Below are 14415 nucleotides of genomic sequence, written 5' to 3'. Positions count from 1 at the left end.
AGAGATGAAAATGATCAAAGGGATTATAAGCAAATAAATAAAAGGTAAATGGCAAACAGATGGAGATATATGTTACTATTACAGCCATTTCCACAGATGACCCCAGCTCTGTTATCTTTAAATTCTTCCTCCTCTGAAGAAATCTGTCTAGATATAGCTACACTGAAAATAACTGAGAACCCTGTGTGGTACTGCTGTAGCTACCATTACTGTACGAGCAAGCTGGGGATGGACTGACAACACAAACACAGCAGTGTTTTGGTTCTGTCTGGCTCAGATTTCTCCCTGCCTCCAGCCGTAGTTCAGAAATTTTAAACACGGAACACAGGACAGTTGCATAACCAAACACCAGCCACAAATTAAATTAACAGACATGCCACCCGTGAACACAACACGCAGAGATACAAACAAATCAACAATAAAAGTTCAGCTGAATGTTCACAGGAGTTCTCATTACGCCTCACGCCAGCCCCACTAATGGCTCAGGGTTGTTTTCCACGAGCACAGCTGTCCTGGCAGAGGGCAATATTTCCTAGACGAAGCAGCAGGAAGCCCAGCACAGCTAAGCTGTACAGCGCTGAAGGCAGGCGGGCTGAGCATGCTTTCACTCGGCTCGATCCGCAGGCCCCTTCCTAACGAGAAGCAGAGGAGCACGGCACGCTGCTGTCACCGAGCGATCTGCGCCGGACCCGCCGCGCTCCTGCAGGGATGTCGAGCTTTCTTTCCAAATGTCAAGCAGGGCCTCAAGCGAGCCCAATCAAGACTTCAAATGGTTTTGAAGTTTAAAGAGCCAAACGAACACCCAAGCCCAAACTGCATTAATTTCCTTTGGAAAGTATTTTAATTGTTTCCCGTGGAATGCTTAAAACCTACTTATACATTTGCAGCACTTCCTTTGCTGAGCGTTTATGAATCCAACACGCACAACCCTTAGAGAAGCAAAGCCTAACAAGTTCAGACCAACGTTCACGGGAGCGGAGCACTGTCAGCTCCACGGGGAGTCAGACCCCTCACCAAACCCGCAGCCGTTACCTCCCCACACCGCAGCGTGAGCCCTGCAAAGCCTGCTTGAGGAGGCGATGGCAGCACCGGGCAGCGCAGTGCGGTCAGGGCACTCACACCTGCACCAGCGGAGCCAACACAACGTTATCATTGGGTGTTCTGGATCATCTAATTCTGTATTAATCTGCTTTGAACAAATGAGCTCCTGCAACTTCATGAACTCACGAACTCATGAAAGGAACAAGACGGACCTTAACTCAGTCATTCCTTTCAGACCCTCTCACAAGCTCCAGCTTTTGCTTTGTGCCTTTATTACAAGAGGCCATCCACTTTTGGCAGCCTGGAGCCACACCAGCACTGGCTTGGAGGCCTAACCCCTGTGAGGGAAGCTCCAGCGATCTGCCCTGTGCTGTGACCGCCGTGCCAAAAACCCTGCGTCAGGCTCACACCACTGAACAGCAGGTGCCTTCTGAACGGTGAGATCAAAAAGTAGCCCCCTAAGAGAGACTGGCGTACACCAAACACTATGCCAGTTACGGATCATCGAGCACCCCGGGACTCGTTAGGATGAGGGGAAGAAGGGCACCGTGCTCAGAGCAGCGCTGTCCCCTCAGCACCCGCAGCTCAGAAGCCACAAGCAGGACGAGCCGTCCCGGGCAGCCAAACGCCGGCACAGGCGAGTTTCTCTGCTGACGAGGGAGATCCAGGCTGGGCATCTATACACGGGTGGCAGGAGCCTAAAGGAGCACCACTCTCATAGCACTGAAGGGCCTAGAAGGACAGACACATTCCCAACCAGCGTAAGGAATACTGTGAAAAGGCCGAAAGACACTCGAGGTCAAAAAAAATAATCAGAGATGGCTTGGAAGATTAGCACTAGGCTGAAAGCCGCCCTGCGTGCTGCTGCCAGCCCCTCTCCCGGCACTGCCCAAGCCCCCCTCGGATGAGCTGCGGGCAGCGGGCACACAGCAGGCGGCAGCTCCCAGAGCCGCAGCGGGGCCCCTCCTGGCAGCCTCCCCCGGCACACAGCCCCCCCGCCCCGCCGGGCCCCGGGGCTGCGGCTGCCCCAGCCTCGGCCCTGCGCCTCCGGGGGCGGCCCCGGGCTCCGAAGCCGCCCGGCCCTGCCCAGCCCAGCCCAGCCCTGCCCGCGGGCCGCCGGCATCCCAGCCTCAGCCCCAGCCCCAGCCCCGGCCCCGGCCCCGGCCCCGGCCCGCCCCCGGCTCGCCGCAGAAAATGCAAGTCAGCGGCGGCTCCGCTCAAAAGTTTCGGGGGAGGCGCCGGGCCGGGAGGCGAGGGCGGCGGCCCGCGGGGGGCCGGGGGCTGGGGGCCGGGCACGGAGCGGCGGGGCCGGGCCGCGCTCACCTCCTTCTGCCGCGGGTCCTGCGGGTAGACGTCGGGCGGCCCCAGGCGCGGCCGCTTGAGCGGTCTCTGCTCATAGCTGAGGAGCCCGAAGGCGGCCATGATCGCTCATGTTCGCCGCTGGAGCGGGCTCCGAGCGCCAGGGAGCAGCACTCGGCGCCTCGCCCCCCGCCTCAGCCCCCGCCGCGCCGGGGGCGGGCCCCGCGCCGCCGCCACGGCCGGGCACGGGCACGGGGAGGGGGGGGACGGGGGCGGCCGGGCCCTGCCCGCTGCCTCCCGCGGAGCCGCCCCCGGCCCCGGGCTGCCCGCAGCGGGGTGGCAGCGCCCGGAGCCCCCAGCCCGGCCCCCCGGAGGCGCCTCGCCGCTGGTAGCACCGGTGCCGGGGCGGGGGGCGGCTGGCCCAGGGCGAGTCGTCGCCACGGACGTGGCCGCCCCGGGCTCCGCGCAGTGTCAGGCTGCAGCCGCCCCGGGGCAGCCCCCAAAAGCCCGGCCGGGCGCTGCGCGGCTCCTCCGCAGCATCCCTCCGGGGACCCCGAAGGGCCGAGGGGTCTCCGGCCTCTGCAGGAGGAGCCTGAGCAGGGTGCAGGGCCCCCGGGCCGCCGCCCCCTCTCCTGGCCCGTGCCCCACGGAGCGAGGCCCAGGTCCCCCTCCCGCAGGTACCGGGGGAGCCCCGCGCCCACCCCCGGGCTGGGGGAGCCCCGCGCCCTCCTTCCAGCTGCCACCGGCAGTAGAGGCGCGTGGTGCTGAGCCCCAAAGGCTCCTGCCGTCCCAGCAAGAAGGGCGGTCATCTCCAGTGCTGAAAACAGTGAGAAAACGGTAACAGAACCGGTGTCATCTCACAGGTGGGATGCGAGCCAGGCAGGACTTGAATGAGACAAGTAAGCCGAAGAAGGCTCTTTTCCAGTGCAAGGGAGGGGACCATCGGGGGGAACCTGAGGCCACAGCACAGCCTGCAGAGCAGCTCGTGGTGCCTCAGAGAGCAGCAGCCAGGCCAGCTGTTAGTTACCATCCCTTGCCCCTGTGCAACCAGCCACAGCAGTACTTTTACAATATCCCTTGGTTACTTCTGTTTGTCTTTTAACCTTGGCCTCAAACAGCGACTCCCTTAATTCTTGTTTCAGGATGACATTAACAGAAAGCCTGGAATCTAGTGCCTCTGAGGAAAAAGCAACAAAAAACAAAACCGAGTATTTTCGCTTCCCCTTCTTATCCTTCCTTTGTTGCGTCTTCTTTGGTTTTGTCATATATTCAGTGTAGTATTTGCTGCGGTGGAGCATGCAGCATTTGCAATAAAATATTTTCTGTGATCTTCAGATAGCTCAGCTTCACTTCTTTCCATTAATTACCTGAGGGATAAAATAACCAATTATTTCATTCGCGTGTTCCAGAAGAGGGAAGATGTTACAAAAACCTGTCAGAACGTTTATTGAAAGAGACCTTCCTTTTCTGCCAGTCTAACAAGAAAGCATGTAAATTTCTTTTCCTGTATCTTCTTTCCCTGTATTCGTTTGATAAACAAAGTATCCCAGGTACCAGGCAATATCATTTTAGCCACTCAGAAAGCAACATTGTTTTCCTGTGCAAATATAAAGAAACAGACCCTGTAAATATCTCCCTAGTGTTCAATCTAGAATCCAACAGCTAGATTTAGGAAGTGATTTGGACTGTCTACCAAGATACATATCAAGGGGTTTCTGAACAAGTCTGTCAGAATCCATAGGTGCTGATGACCGTTGCTGTGACAAGTTGCTCCAAAGCAAACTCCCAGACCACTCTCAAGTTGAGTTCCCAGCTTGCCTGCACAGAGTTCTCTCCAGCCCACTCCCCCGCTGCCTTTACACCACCAGCCACTGGTGGGCAAAGCCCTAGGAAGGGAAGAAGGTGGGAAGAAGGCTGTTGCATGGGCATGCATACGTTCAGGTCTTGCTTTCACTGCTACCACGTGGTGATAGTTACGCTGAAATGCTCCACTTCTTCAGGGAGTAAATGCATTCTGCTCAAGTGTTCAAAATCATCTTTAAAAATAAAGGTATTTCCAAACCTACTGCTCAGCATCATGCACTGTGCAAGATTGGTGGGGCCAGATTCCTGTGACAGTGCCATCTTTTGGTTACATGTCATGATCATGCATGAGGCAGTTTTATTTAAGCTTTAGTTTAGAAAAAGAATTAAAAAGAAGCAAGGCTGGGTACAGACATAGCTAAGGTTGTCTAAAAACATATGTAGTTAAACCAGACTTAGTCACCTTTAAGCTCAATTGATATGATACTCTTAAAACATCTGAAGAGCATTCCTGCCACAGACATGCATCCAGATAACTAACTGAATTGATTTGGAAAATAGAGAAAAACCCTTGTGTTGTCTAGAAATTGCTAGCAGCCAGTAAATCGATGCTGCCAGCCATGTGGCTGACCCCAGGCAATGCCCCAGTGAGGCAGCATGCCAGGGCAGCCCCAGGAGCAGCAGGGACCCAGCCATGGGCACCCCACCTGCACGGCCTGGAAAACCAGGCGGAGGAGTTTGCCAAAGCATCCTGCCGCACACAGCAGCCAGGGCAGGAGCAGGTCCAGCAGATACCAGCGTGCCAGGGCAGAGCGAGCGGCTGGATACAAGCGGGTGTTGCAGGGAGGGCTGCCTGGCCCAGCCCAGGCACCACACGCTGCCTCCCCGCTGCGTTAGGAGCACCCATAACGGGAGAGAGAACAGCTCAACGCTGCTGGCTCTAGAAGAACTCCTGGAAAAGTAAAGCCTTCTAAAAACTCTAACTTTGGATGGGAGATAGCCAGACAAGCAGCCAAGCCCGGTCCTGAAATCCTCAGGTCACCCAGTCAGACAAGGGAGGAAGGGAGCACTCCTCAAATTACAGAGGTTTCTTCTGTCACCTTAAACCTTCGTTATCAAGTGACACAGGATGCACTGAAACGCTCTGCAAACTGCCTTTTTCCAGGCTGGAGCGTGCAAACTGGAGTTACACAGCAGACAGAAGCGGAGAGGGAAAAGGCAGACGTCCCCAGCAGCTCACAGGGCAGCACGCCCCGCGGTGCCTCCCTGCCAAAGCCCCTGAGGAGGGGGCACTGAGGAGGGGGCTGCCAGCACGGCTGTGCTGGGCACCCAGCGCCTGCCCGCCGGGGCGATGGAGAGCTCCTCGCTGCCTGGCTGAGGCTGCTTCGCCCCAAGGACTTGGCGTGCCACCATGCCAGCCCAGCAGAAGAAAATCATCTTTTGCATAGCTGGGGTGTTCAGCTTCGCTTGTGCCCTGGGGACCGCGGCAGCCATCGGCACTCAGCTGTGGATTAGAGGAACGATCCTCTGCAAGACTGGAGCCCTGCTTGTCAACGCCACCGGGCAGGAGCTGGAGAAGTTTATCGGGGAAATCCAGTATGGGCTTTTCTATGGCGAGCGAGTGAGACAGTGCGGACTCGGAGGCAGACCTTTTCAGTTTTCATGTGAGTAAGAAAGGGGCTTGAATTATTTAACACTGTGCTGCTCACTGCTAGGGGAACCAGGAGGTAACTGCCCTGGAACCCCCCTGTTCGTACACAGACCTTAACAGGCATGAAATTTTATAAAGCCTAATGCTACCCTTACGGCATTTCAGTCTTTGGGTTTAAATTACTCTTTTCTGATACTAGCAAAGCCATACGAATATTTTCAGCAGTTTGTGTTTCAATTAACAGATGCTACATAAAAAAAAACATATCTTTTTGAAAGAGTAATTTCATATATTATTGTTTGTCAATTAATTTTTATCATCTTTCTGTGCATGTCAATATTACATCCTCTGCTCTGTCACAAAAGAAAAATAAACTAGCAGGAATGTCAAAGAAATGGGGGGGATAGAATTTTGCTGCTGTTGAGAAACAAAACAGCCAGAGATTAGTAATCTGCTGTATTAATTGGAAAAACATCTGGTTGATACTAGCTGACATTCAGACAATTGATCTGCAAATTGAACTTAGTAACCAACATTCAAAATCTTATGAAACTGTTCGCAGTGGTTTTGCTTTACATGTAATATTCATAACCTGTTCATCTTCAAGGGTAAGAAGATCAATGAAGTGATCAAGTGAAGACATTTTGCATGTAGCAACACTAAACAGATGATAACAAACAGTCATTTCTTATACACACTGCATGCCACCTGAAATTATTACAAAACAAAATTTGGAAGCAATCTGCTAAAGCAGCACTGGCAAATTGCTTACATGAGTCACCTAAGGCAAAGTAAGGTTACCAGATTAAGTGTCATAAATGGTCTGCTACATGTTTTTTCAAAGCAGTAGACCAGACTCATTTTACACAATATGAAGGCTTACCTTCTCTAATTAAATCCCATCACTAAGCTATTTAGCGAGCTGGAAGCTCTCGGTCCCGCTGCACGCTGTGGCTGTGAAGGAAGATGCGCTGCCCTGCAGGTATCGGCTGCAGGACGTTCTCAGAGCAGTCCACAAAGCCCCAAGGAACTCATTTCCTACCGAGGGTCGAGCTGTCCCTTCCCGTGAGCTGCTGCCTGCCCTGTGGCTGAGGCCTGCTGGGGCCCCTGGCCAGCGCTGAGGGGACCAGGGGGTCCTGCCTGCCTCAGACAGGGACCCAGCCCCGGCACTGCCAAGCAGCCACCCAGGCGTCCCATCCCACAGGGAAAGCCAGCCCGAGCCAGAGGCAGGCAGCTGGCTTCTGCTCCTTATCAGCTGCAGAGACTGCCAGGCCTTGAGACCATTTCCTTACTCAAGCTCCTGTCTGTTCACTTCTGCTTTAAGTTCATGGCGTTATGGCTAAAATATGTTAATGTACTGCTAGGGTGATTCCAGCAATAGGTTCTCTGAAAACAGACATCAGGCATTCAAAGCTGTCAGGAATTCCATAAAGAAAAATGGAAGAGTAATTCACTCAACATCAGTAAATGTCATTTATTTATTTAGAGAACTGAGGTTCAAGGCATGTGCTTTAATGCCTGTTGTCAGAATCTGAACCCAATGCTGGATTTAATCTCATGCCGAGACCCCCCAGGCCAGAAGAGAAGCTGTGATGTGCCTGTGGTAGGGCAGCATCCCTCCCTGGAGGGAGCAGGCTTCCTTCCAGGGGCCTGGCAGCCCAGCACGCTGCTGACAGCAGATCATCACCCAGGGCAGCAGCGGGAGCAGGTCTGAGGGGAAGCTAAGAGCCTCAACAGACCCGAAGCAGCCTGCCCAGCCTGCCTAAGGGCAGGATTTTACCTTTTAATTTCTGTCCACGCAAGTCAAACGTTAGTAGTGAAATACTTCAGTAGGTCCCACACAATGTTAGAAGCACATTGCAGGTTGTTTATCCACCCTGGAATCCTTTACATAGCACACGATGAAAAGGTAACACTGTGAGGAGCGTGCACCCAAACCACCCCCCCGTCACAGCCCCAAAGCTCCGTGAGCCCAGCAGCAGGTCCCGGCCTCACCTCCCTGCTCTCACCAACAACTGACAGCAAGCACTGATGTCGTCTTCACACGTTGTTCTCAGATCTTTTATTTGGACTAAAAAGCAAATGCAACAGTTACGTTAATAGGATTAATATTTAGAAAACAATGGCTGGGAGGCTTAGCAAAGCCTGCATCTACCAAAAGCATCCACTTTAGAGATGGGACACAGAGAGGCCGCCTCACGCTCCCTGGGGCTAGAGGAGACCCATCCCGTCTGAGCCAGAGCCCTCAGGAGCTCCCTGCGAGCAACGCAGAAAGCAGAACCACCACGTACAATGTACACGTCTGTTCTTTAATGCACTGAAGTGCACTTTAGCATGTCTAAGAAGAAAAGGCATGGAAAATAGGCTAAATGATTTAGTTCTATGTTTGCTCCCATTAAATGCTCCCCTCTGACCACTGTATCTCTTTTAATTGTAAAATGAATTTGCTCTGCCAGCAAACCCTGTTAGGCTGGGGAAAGCCTTCTGCCTCATTTACTCTTGCTGATTCTCATCTGTTTCTAGGTCAGCAGTTCATTTTCTAAAGGTCACTGCCATGCATACTGAAACACTATTTCATTCATTACAATGAAGGAATGTTTTTCTTTCAAGACAGCATTGTTACTGGAATTATTTTTTCCCCAATATGTCGCTAATAAAATTTTAATGACAAAAACTATAAATGCAGGTGCCAAGGGAAAGATTCAGCACAATGCAGTAGCATACTTGCTTAAAATAAACAATAAAAATCTGTATTATGAAACAAGCTCATGTTCTCCCAAAGGATTAGGTAGTGTTGCATGAACTAATGTTATTCCTTGCACAAATTCTGCACAAGCAAGGACTCTTCAGCCTTTTGCTGGCTATCTTGAATAGTACAAGAGTAAAATCATACTTTACAGCATACTAGCAGTACAGCTGTTCCTTACACTTATGAATACACAGCATTTGTAACTTTTTGGAGTACTTTACAGTCCAACAGACACAAGGTCTAGTTTCCAAAAACTGCTTTTTCTACTAGGATGAGATAAGCAATTTAGCCACCAGCAACAACTGGACAATACAGGGCTGTCAGCAGCAGCAGCCTTCCAGGCATGGAGATTCTCCCTGCACACCAGGCAAACCCACCCAGTCGGTAACGGGGCGAGCACCACACTGCAGCGTGCTCGCAGGGCTGTGCATGCAGTGCGGGCCCCACAGTGCCCTCTCTGCTCTCAGCAGACATTAGCAGCACAAAGTGGCAGTAACACAGCTTCGGGAGCAACGCACAAGCATTTGTGCCATTAATTTCCCTTTCGTTCAGTCAGGCGATAAATTGGCTTGACACCACATTACCTGCGTCTCTGTATTTACTGCATTGCAGGCTACAAAATATTTGCTGGTAAACATTTTGCAAGGTAGGTTAATTTACGTGAGGCTTATTCCTCCCAGCACATTGCAGCTGCAGTGAGGCAGCTCCAAGGTGTTATTACCCTGCTTTAATTGTGCCCCTGTGGATCAGCAGCAGCTAAGTGTGTTTGATGATTACTTCTGAAATATCCATTGTCACTAAACAAACATGAGTGATTAAAGATTACCCTTATACCAAGGCTGATCAACTATCCCCTGTGCCACAGCCAAGCAGGATCACACTTCGAAAAAACTGCATGAAAAATATTTAAAATGGTTCCTAACATTTGGCCTATGATGGTCACACAGGCCATTACACGGCTGAACCTCAGGCACAGCCTCTTGTAGATCAGGCAGCAGTAATTAACTGTAAATGCCAGATCTGACACAGCGTGGCTTCTGTTCCCACTGGTAGGGTCTCCTCGTGCTGCATGGACTCCCGAGGGCGGGCTGCTGGGGCAAGTGACATAGCAGCAAATGCAGCCAGTGCTAACACAGGCTTTGGAAACATTTATATAGCATAGAGCAAGCACATTGCATGGACTGCCTAACAGGCAGTGCTCACACATAACCAACAGTGTTTTTCCTCTTGACCCTGCTGAGCAGAGCTTTGCTGCAAAAGCAGCAGCGTTTTGCCAGCCAGCAGGGGAACCAGCACAGACCTGAACAGCACCAGGTTTCGTAGCCACACGCTTCAGTATTTGATACCTTGCTTTCTCTTTGTATCCTCCTTTCTTATTGCAGGACTTCACTTCTCATTAATTTATCTTCTCTTTTTGGCCACATGCTTCCAGATAAAAACATCCCTCAAATCTTTCACCTGTGGAAATACAGGGGAGAAAACTTCAATCACACAAAACACCCCATCTTTCAAAATTTCACTCTGAGTTTGTGGCACTTACTCCTATGATATAAGCTTTATGAATGACTTCCTCTATTTTAAAATAGTGAAATAAGATACTACTTTAAGAGATTCAGGTAAGTACAGAAATAGACACTTTAATAAAAAATAAAAACAGGAAAACATCAAGTGATAGGAAACCTGTCATTTTTAGTGTCTTCAAATCAAATCTTTGGCATTGTTAGTGGATTTTCACAGGGAGTTCCCATCATTTCCATTCTGTAAGCATCCACACACATTACCTTTCCCCAAATATCATCCATTCTTGCAGCTTTTAATGTCACCCAGAAACAGATCACACTGCAGCTCACCTGTATGTCAGTACCACAGGTTTACTAATATTTTCTTTTTCATTGCTAAACATGGACCTTTAAATTAACATATTTAGTGCTTTGGATTTTCGCTTTAAAAAAAGCATTTAACCAAAATTCTTTGGGCATAAGCTTAACAGAACAGCAGTGAATATTTGTGCAAGTCAAAGTGGTGGAATCACTGCTTTCAGATGTATTGGGAATCAACATTACAGCTGGGAGCAGTTCTTTGCTTTCCTAGCAGACAAAGCAGCCAAACCCCCACATTTCTACACTTGGGACTCACAGATAGCACATGGTATTCCAGACCCACTGAATAAGCATCCAAGGCACAGCAGAGCCTACCTCACACCCACCGAATGATCATCTCACATGCCCACAGGGTTGGGACCGCTGCATTCCCTGGGGCTTTGTCGTCCCACACCCCACACCAGGCGTGCACCAGCGGGACAGGAGCAGAGCCTGGCCTCCCCCTGGCCCCCCTGCAGGACTGGTGCTCCGGGCACTGCTCAGAGCACAGCTGTGAGTGATGGTGCTCAGCAAGGCACCTCTCATCCTGCATTGCAGTAAGCGATGTCTCACCTCATCCCCTCTGCACATGTATTCTGGAAAACAAACCGCACTGACCAGAACAATCCAGTCCGAGAGACAGGCTTTGTATGACTTGCTGATCACTCCAGACAAGATCAGGCACAAAAGTGACACTCGCATCAACCGTAACTAAGTTTGGATGCTAATAAAGGTCTGGGCAAAGCAATAAATATAAATGACGTTCCAGTCAGTGAATGAGCTAAGGAAATAAAATTTACCCTCAGTAAGCATGAGCATAAATGCAAGGAGTTTATTTCTGGATTTGCTGTCCACCTCCCCAAAAGACAAATCTCTGGCCAATGCCTCTGAGAGACTTGAGACTAAATCTGTTGCATTTGGAAAAGCACAATTTAAATAATTTGCACAAATTAGCAGCGAATTGCTTACATTTTTATTATTTATTTATTATTGCTTATAACTTTTAGTTTTTCCAGATCTGCTCAAAATTATCCCTGCAAGTATCCATGTGAGCGTCATTCTCTTCTGCATGGTGCTGATCATCTTTGCCTTGGTGGGAACAGGCTTCTTCATGTACAATGCTTTCGGCAGCCCCTATGAAACTTTGCATGGCCCTGTAGGGTTGTACCTCTGGACCTTCATTGCATGTAAGTACCATTCCACATCACCTGAATTTGAGATATATATATATTTTTTTTTTGGCTGATTTACCAGCACAGTAGACTATTAAAGACTACAGCTGCATTGACTCCAAAGTGACAAAAGGAAATCTAGGAGAGAGGTGGATAATTTTGCTGTATTGACACCTGGCTTTCCTCCAAATTGGAGTCAGGAGACAAAATGCTGAAGTTCCCCATGGCAGTGGGTGGTGGGACAGGCCAGCAGGTAGCAGAGAGACAGGGCAGGCTGTCCTGTCCCCTCTGTCAGGAACATGGGGACCCCAGCACAGCCAGTGGGCAGTGAGTCCCAGCACGAGATGAGTGGGAGGTCTGCTCATGACACAGCCTGTGGCTGGGGTTCTAGAAATAAGCTCCCAGTAAAAATGAAGTCATGATGGCCATAACAACACCATCAATACAGCATTCCATTGTGATGGATGTAATATAGCCTTGCTGCCAGGATTTCTGATGTGGTGAACATCTCTCGTGTTCTTTCAGGTTCCTGCGGTTGTCTCATCCTGATTCTCTTCTCCTCAGAGGTGAAGATCCACCACCTTTCAGAAAAAATTGCTAATTTTAAGGAGGGAAGTTTTACATTTAAAACTCACAGTGAACAGTTTGCAGATTCCTTCTGGATCATCCTAGGCTGCTCCTTGGTGCACTTCATGAATGCCCTCTTGATCCGCTTTGCTGGCTTTGAATTTCCTTTTTCAAAATCAAAGGATTCAGCAACAACCACTGGAGCAGTTGACCTGATGTATTAGATTTACTTAATTTATGAACATTTAAAGCAAAGAGGTTTATCACCGCTATCTTCAACAATCACCAAGAGTACTAACTTTTAAATGATTAGCTCTAGAGAAATTAAAAACAAGAGAAGGTTTTAGGTAGATGTCAATGTGACATATACAGTAAACAAAAGATAACATGCTATCTGGTGGCATCGAAATCAAAATACTCTTCCTTGGAGTAAAACCTTATCAGTATATCTACTCTTCCTTCCTCCAGGAACTTATTTTAGAAGTAGGTGGTGCCAACAAAATTAAATCAATAGCATTGAACTGAATCTAGATAGTAAGATAAGTACTCAACCATGTAAGAGTCTACGATCACCAGCAGCACAGTTTTGACCTTTACCTGTTGTAAGTGCCGTGATGCAACCATCACCACATCAGGGCAGCAGACCACAAGGGGAAAGAGCAGCAGGGCCAAGAGGAGAAAGCCCTCAGGCTTTGTGCCTCAGGCAGCAGGCACTACCCCAGAAACCCCTCTGGAGGGGAAGGCATGGCTTTGGCAAGGGCTCATGGACAGAACCCAAGCACCCAAACCCATCACTAACACTTTAAGCTTGTGTCACATGTGTGACAACACCATTATTTCTGTCCATGAGCTTCTCTTAATTTTTTTAATTCTAAAAGCCCAAACTATTACTCTGACCCTGAATTCCAAATTCCCCAGTGCAACCACTGCAGCTGTGGGTATGGCGTGCCTTTGGTTAAGGGAATACACTGCAAACTGTTGGTTTTTAACCCGACCAGCAGCTCAGCACCACACGGACATTTGCTCACCACCCCTCCCTCCCCCCAGGATTGTGGAGAGAATCAGAAAACAATAGAAAGTTTGTTGGTTGAGATAAAGACTTATTATTAGGACAGAAAATAAATAATAATGTGTACAAAATAAGCGATGCACAAAGCAATTGCTCACCACCCACTGACCAATGTCCATCCCATCCCCGAGCAGCACCCCAGCCAGCCCCCCCCACAGTAATTGCTCAGCTCGGTGCCACATGGCATGGAATACCCCTTTGGCAAGTCTGGGTCAGCTGTCCTGGGTCTGCCCCCCCTCCAGCTCCCGCTGCACCCCCAGCCTGCCCACTGGCAGGACAGAGCAAGAAGCTGAGATGTCCTTGGCTTGGTGTAAGCACTGCTCTGCAACAAGTAAAGCATCAGGGTGTCATCAACATTATCCTCAGCCTAAATCCCAAACACAGCACCCTACCAGCTACTAGGAGGAAAAATGACTCTATCCTAGCCAAAACATAAGACAGAAATATAAGATGTAGAGGAGATTCAGAGTACTCCCTCCTGCTTATGTGAGGGAGGAATCCTGGCTGAGTACTGCTGAGCAGCCGCTGTGCAGCACAGCAAGGCAAAGAGCACACCCAGGAACACAGCAACATAAACCCAAACCAGGCACCTTTGGTACTGTGCTACACCCACCCAAAGCCTCATTGTCACAATTATGAATAGCTCAGCCCAGAGAACAGCCAGTAAGCGCTCTCTCATTAAGCAGCACAAATAAACAAAAAGCAAAGCTCCTGGCAAACAGCAGCGATGGGAAGAGGCCTCAGACACACACAGCACGCTGCAGCTCAGCAGGGGCTGGCAAGGAAACACCTGAGGTTCTCCAACTCAAGACGCACAGGAAGCCAGCGGGGATGAACGCATCGGTCCCTGTGTCTCTGGACCTCTGCAGGTCAGGTAAAGCAGCCAGGCCACTCGCCCCAGGTAGGGCTATGTCAGCCCAATTACTTACAGGCAGGTCAAAAGAGCTTCACCTCAGCAAACACCACCTCCGTGGAGATGAGGCTCTCCTTGCATTGCACAGAACCGCTCTTCCAAGCAAACAGCAGAGGAGGTGCCCTAGGGGAGCAGGGGCTGCACCAGCTGCCCATTTATCTGCCCAAGTTGCTGAGGTTTCGGGTGCAGCTGCAAGCAATGAGCAATCCCACTCATCACCCCTGGAGTCACCTTGCGTCTCAGGGAGCCTTGTGCCTCAAGCTGCAGCATCTTACAAGATGACCTTGCTGAC

General features: G+C 50.2%; 2 protein-coding genes and 1 long non-coding RNA gene across 26 annotated transcripts in view; 1 reads left to right on the top strand and 2 right to left on the bottom strand.

The window, feature by feature from the left end:
• Positions 1–3012, bottom strand: part of MED12L (mediator complex subunit 12L) — a 130957-nt gene extending 127945 nt beyond the window's left edge. For 9 of the 18 annotated variants that reach the window (XM_068691916.1, XM_068691911.1, XM_068691914.1 and 6 more), the window contains exon 1: positions 2365–3011. In XM_068691916.1, coding sequence (XP_068548017.1) covers positions 2365–2463 — 99 coding nt within the window. In that variant the 5' untranslated portion in view covers positions 2464–3011. Of the gene's footprint in view, positions 1–2364 lie in introns of all 18 variants that reach the window. The other 9 variants (XM_068691917.1, XM_068691918.1, XM_068691927.1 and 6 more) reach the window with 3 other exon arrangements.
• Positions 3013–3121: 109 nt separating this feature from the next.
• Positions 3122–14260, bottom strand: LOC137861014 (uncharacterized). Of its 6 annotated transcripts, XR_011099322.1 has the most exons (6): positions 14140–14260; positions 12210–12353; positions 9890–10001; positions 7790–7865; positions 6678–6748; positions 3167–3707 (listed from the first exon to the last, which is right to left on the bottom strand). It is a non-coding gene; the product is annotated as an uncharacterized lncRNA (long non-coding RNA). The 6 variants fall into 6 exon arrangements; XR_011099319.1 differs by having other exon boundaries at positions 3122–3707; positions 6678–7865; XR_011099320.1 differs by lacking the exon at positions 6678–6748.
• On the top strand, positions 5079–14144 carry CLRN1 (clarin 1). 2 transcript variants are annotated; one of them, XM_068691964.1, is made up of 4 exons: positions 5079–5807; positions 11410–11593; positions 11947–11958; positions 12062–14144. In XM_068691964.1, the coding sequence occupies exons 1-4, from the start codon at positions 5555–5557 to the stop codon at positions 12363–12365; spliced, it is 753 nt and encodes a 250-aa protein (XP_068548065.1). In that variant the 5' UTR covers positions 5079–5554; the 3' UTR covers positions 12366–14144. The 2 variants fall into 2 exon arrangements, with proteins under 2 accessions (XP_068548065.1, XP_068548064.1); XM_068691963.1 differs by lacking the exon at positions 11947–11958 and having other exon boundaries at positions 11410–11589; positions 12100–14127.
• Positions 14261–14415: the final 155 nt, after the last annotated feature.

Source organism: Anas acuta, chromosome 9, assembly GCF_963932015.1.
Source record: "Anas acuta chromosome 9, bAnaAcu1.1, whole genome shotgun sequence".
In the NCBI taxonomy this organism is placed as follows: Eukaryota; Metazoa; Chordata; class Aves; order Anseriformes; family Anatidae; genus Anas; species Anas acuta.
Note: the sequence above shows the minus strand (reverse complement) of the source record. Positions and strands in the feature narration are given on the sequence as shown.

Coding starts and splice junctions, on each gene's coding strand:
- CLRN1 (XM_068691964.1), top strand. CDS start 5,555: ATGCCAGCCCAGCAGAAGAAAATCATCTTTTGCATAGCTGGGGTGTTC. Junction 5,808..11,409: donor CAGACCTTTTCAGTTTTCAT/GTGAGTAAGAAA, acceptor TATAACTTTTAG/TTTTTCCAGATCTGCTCAAA.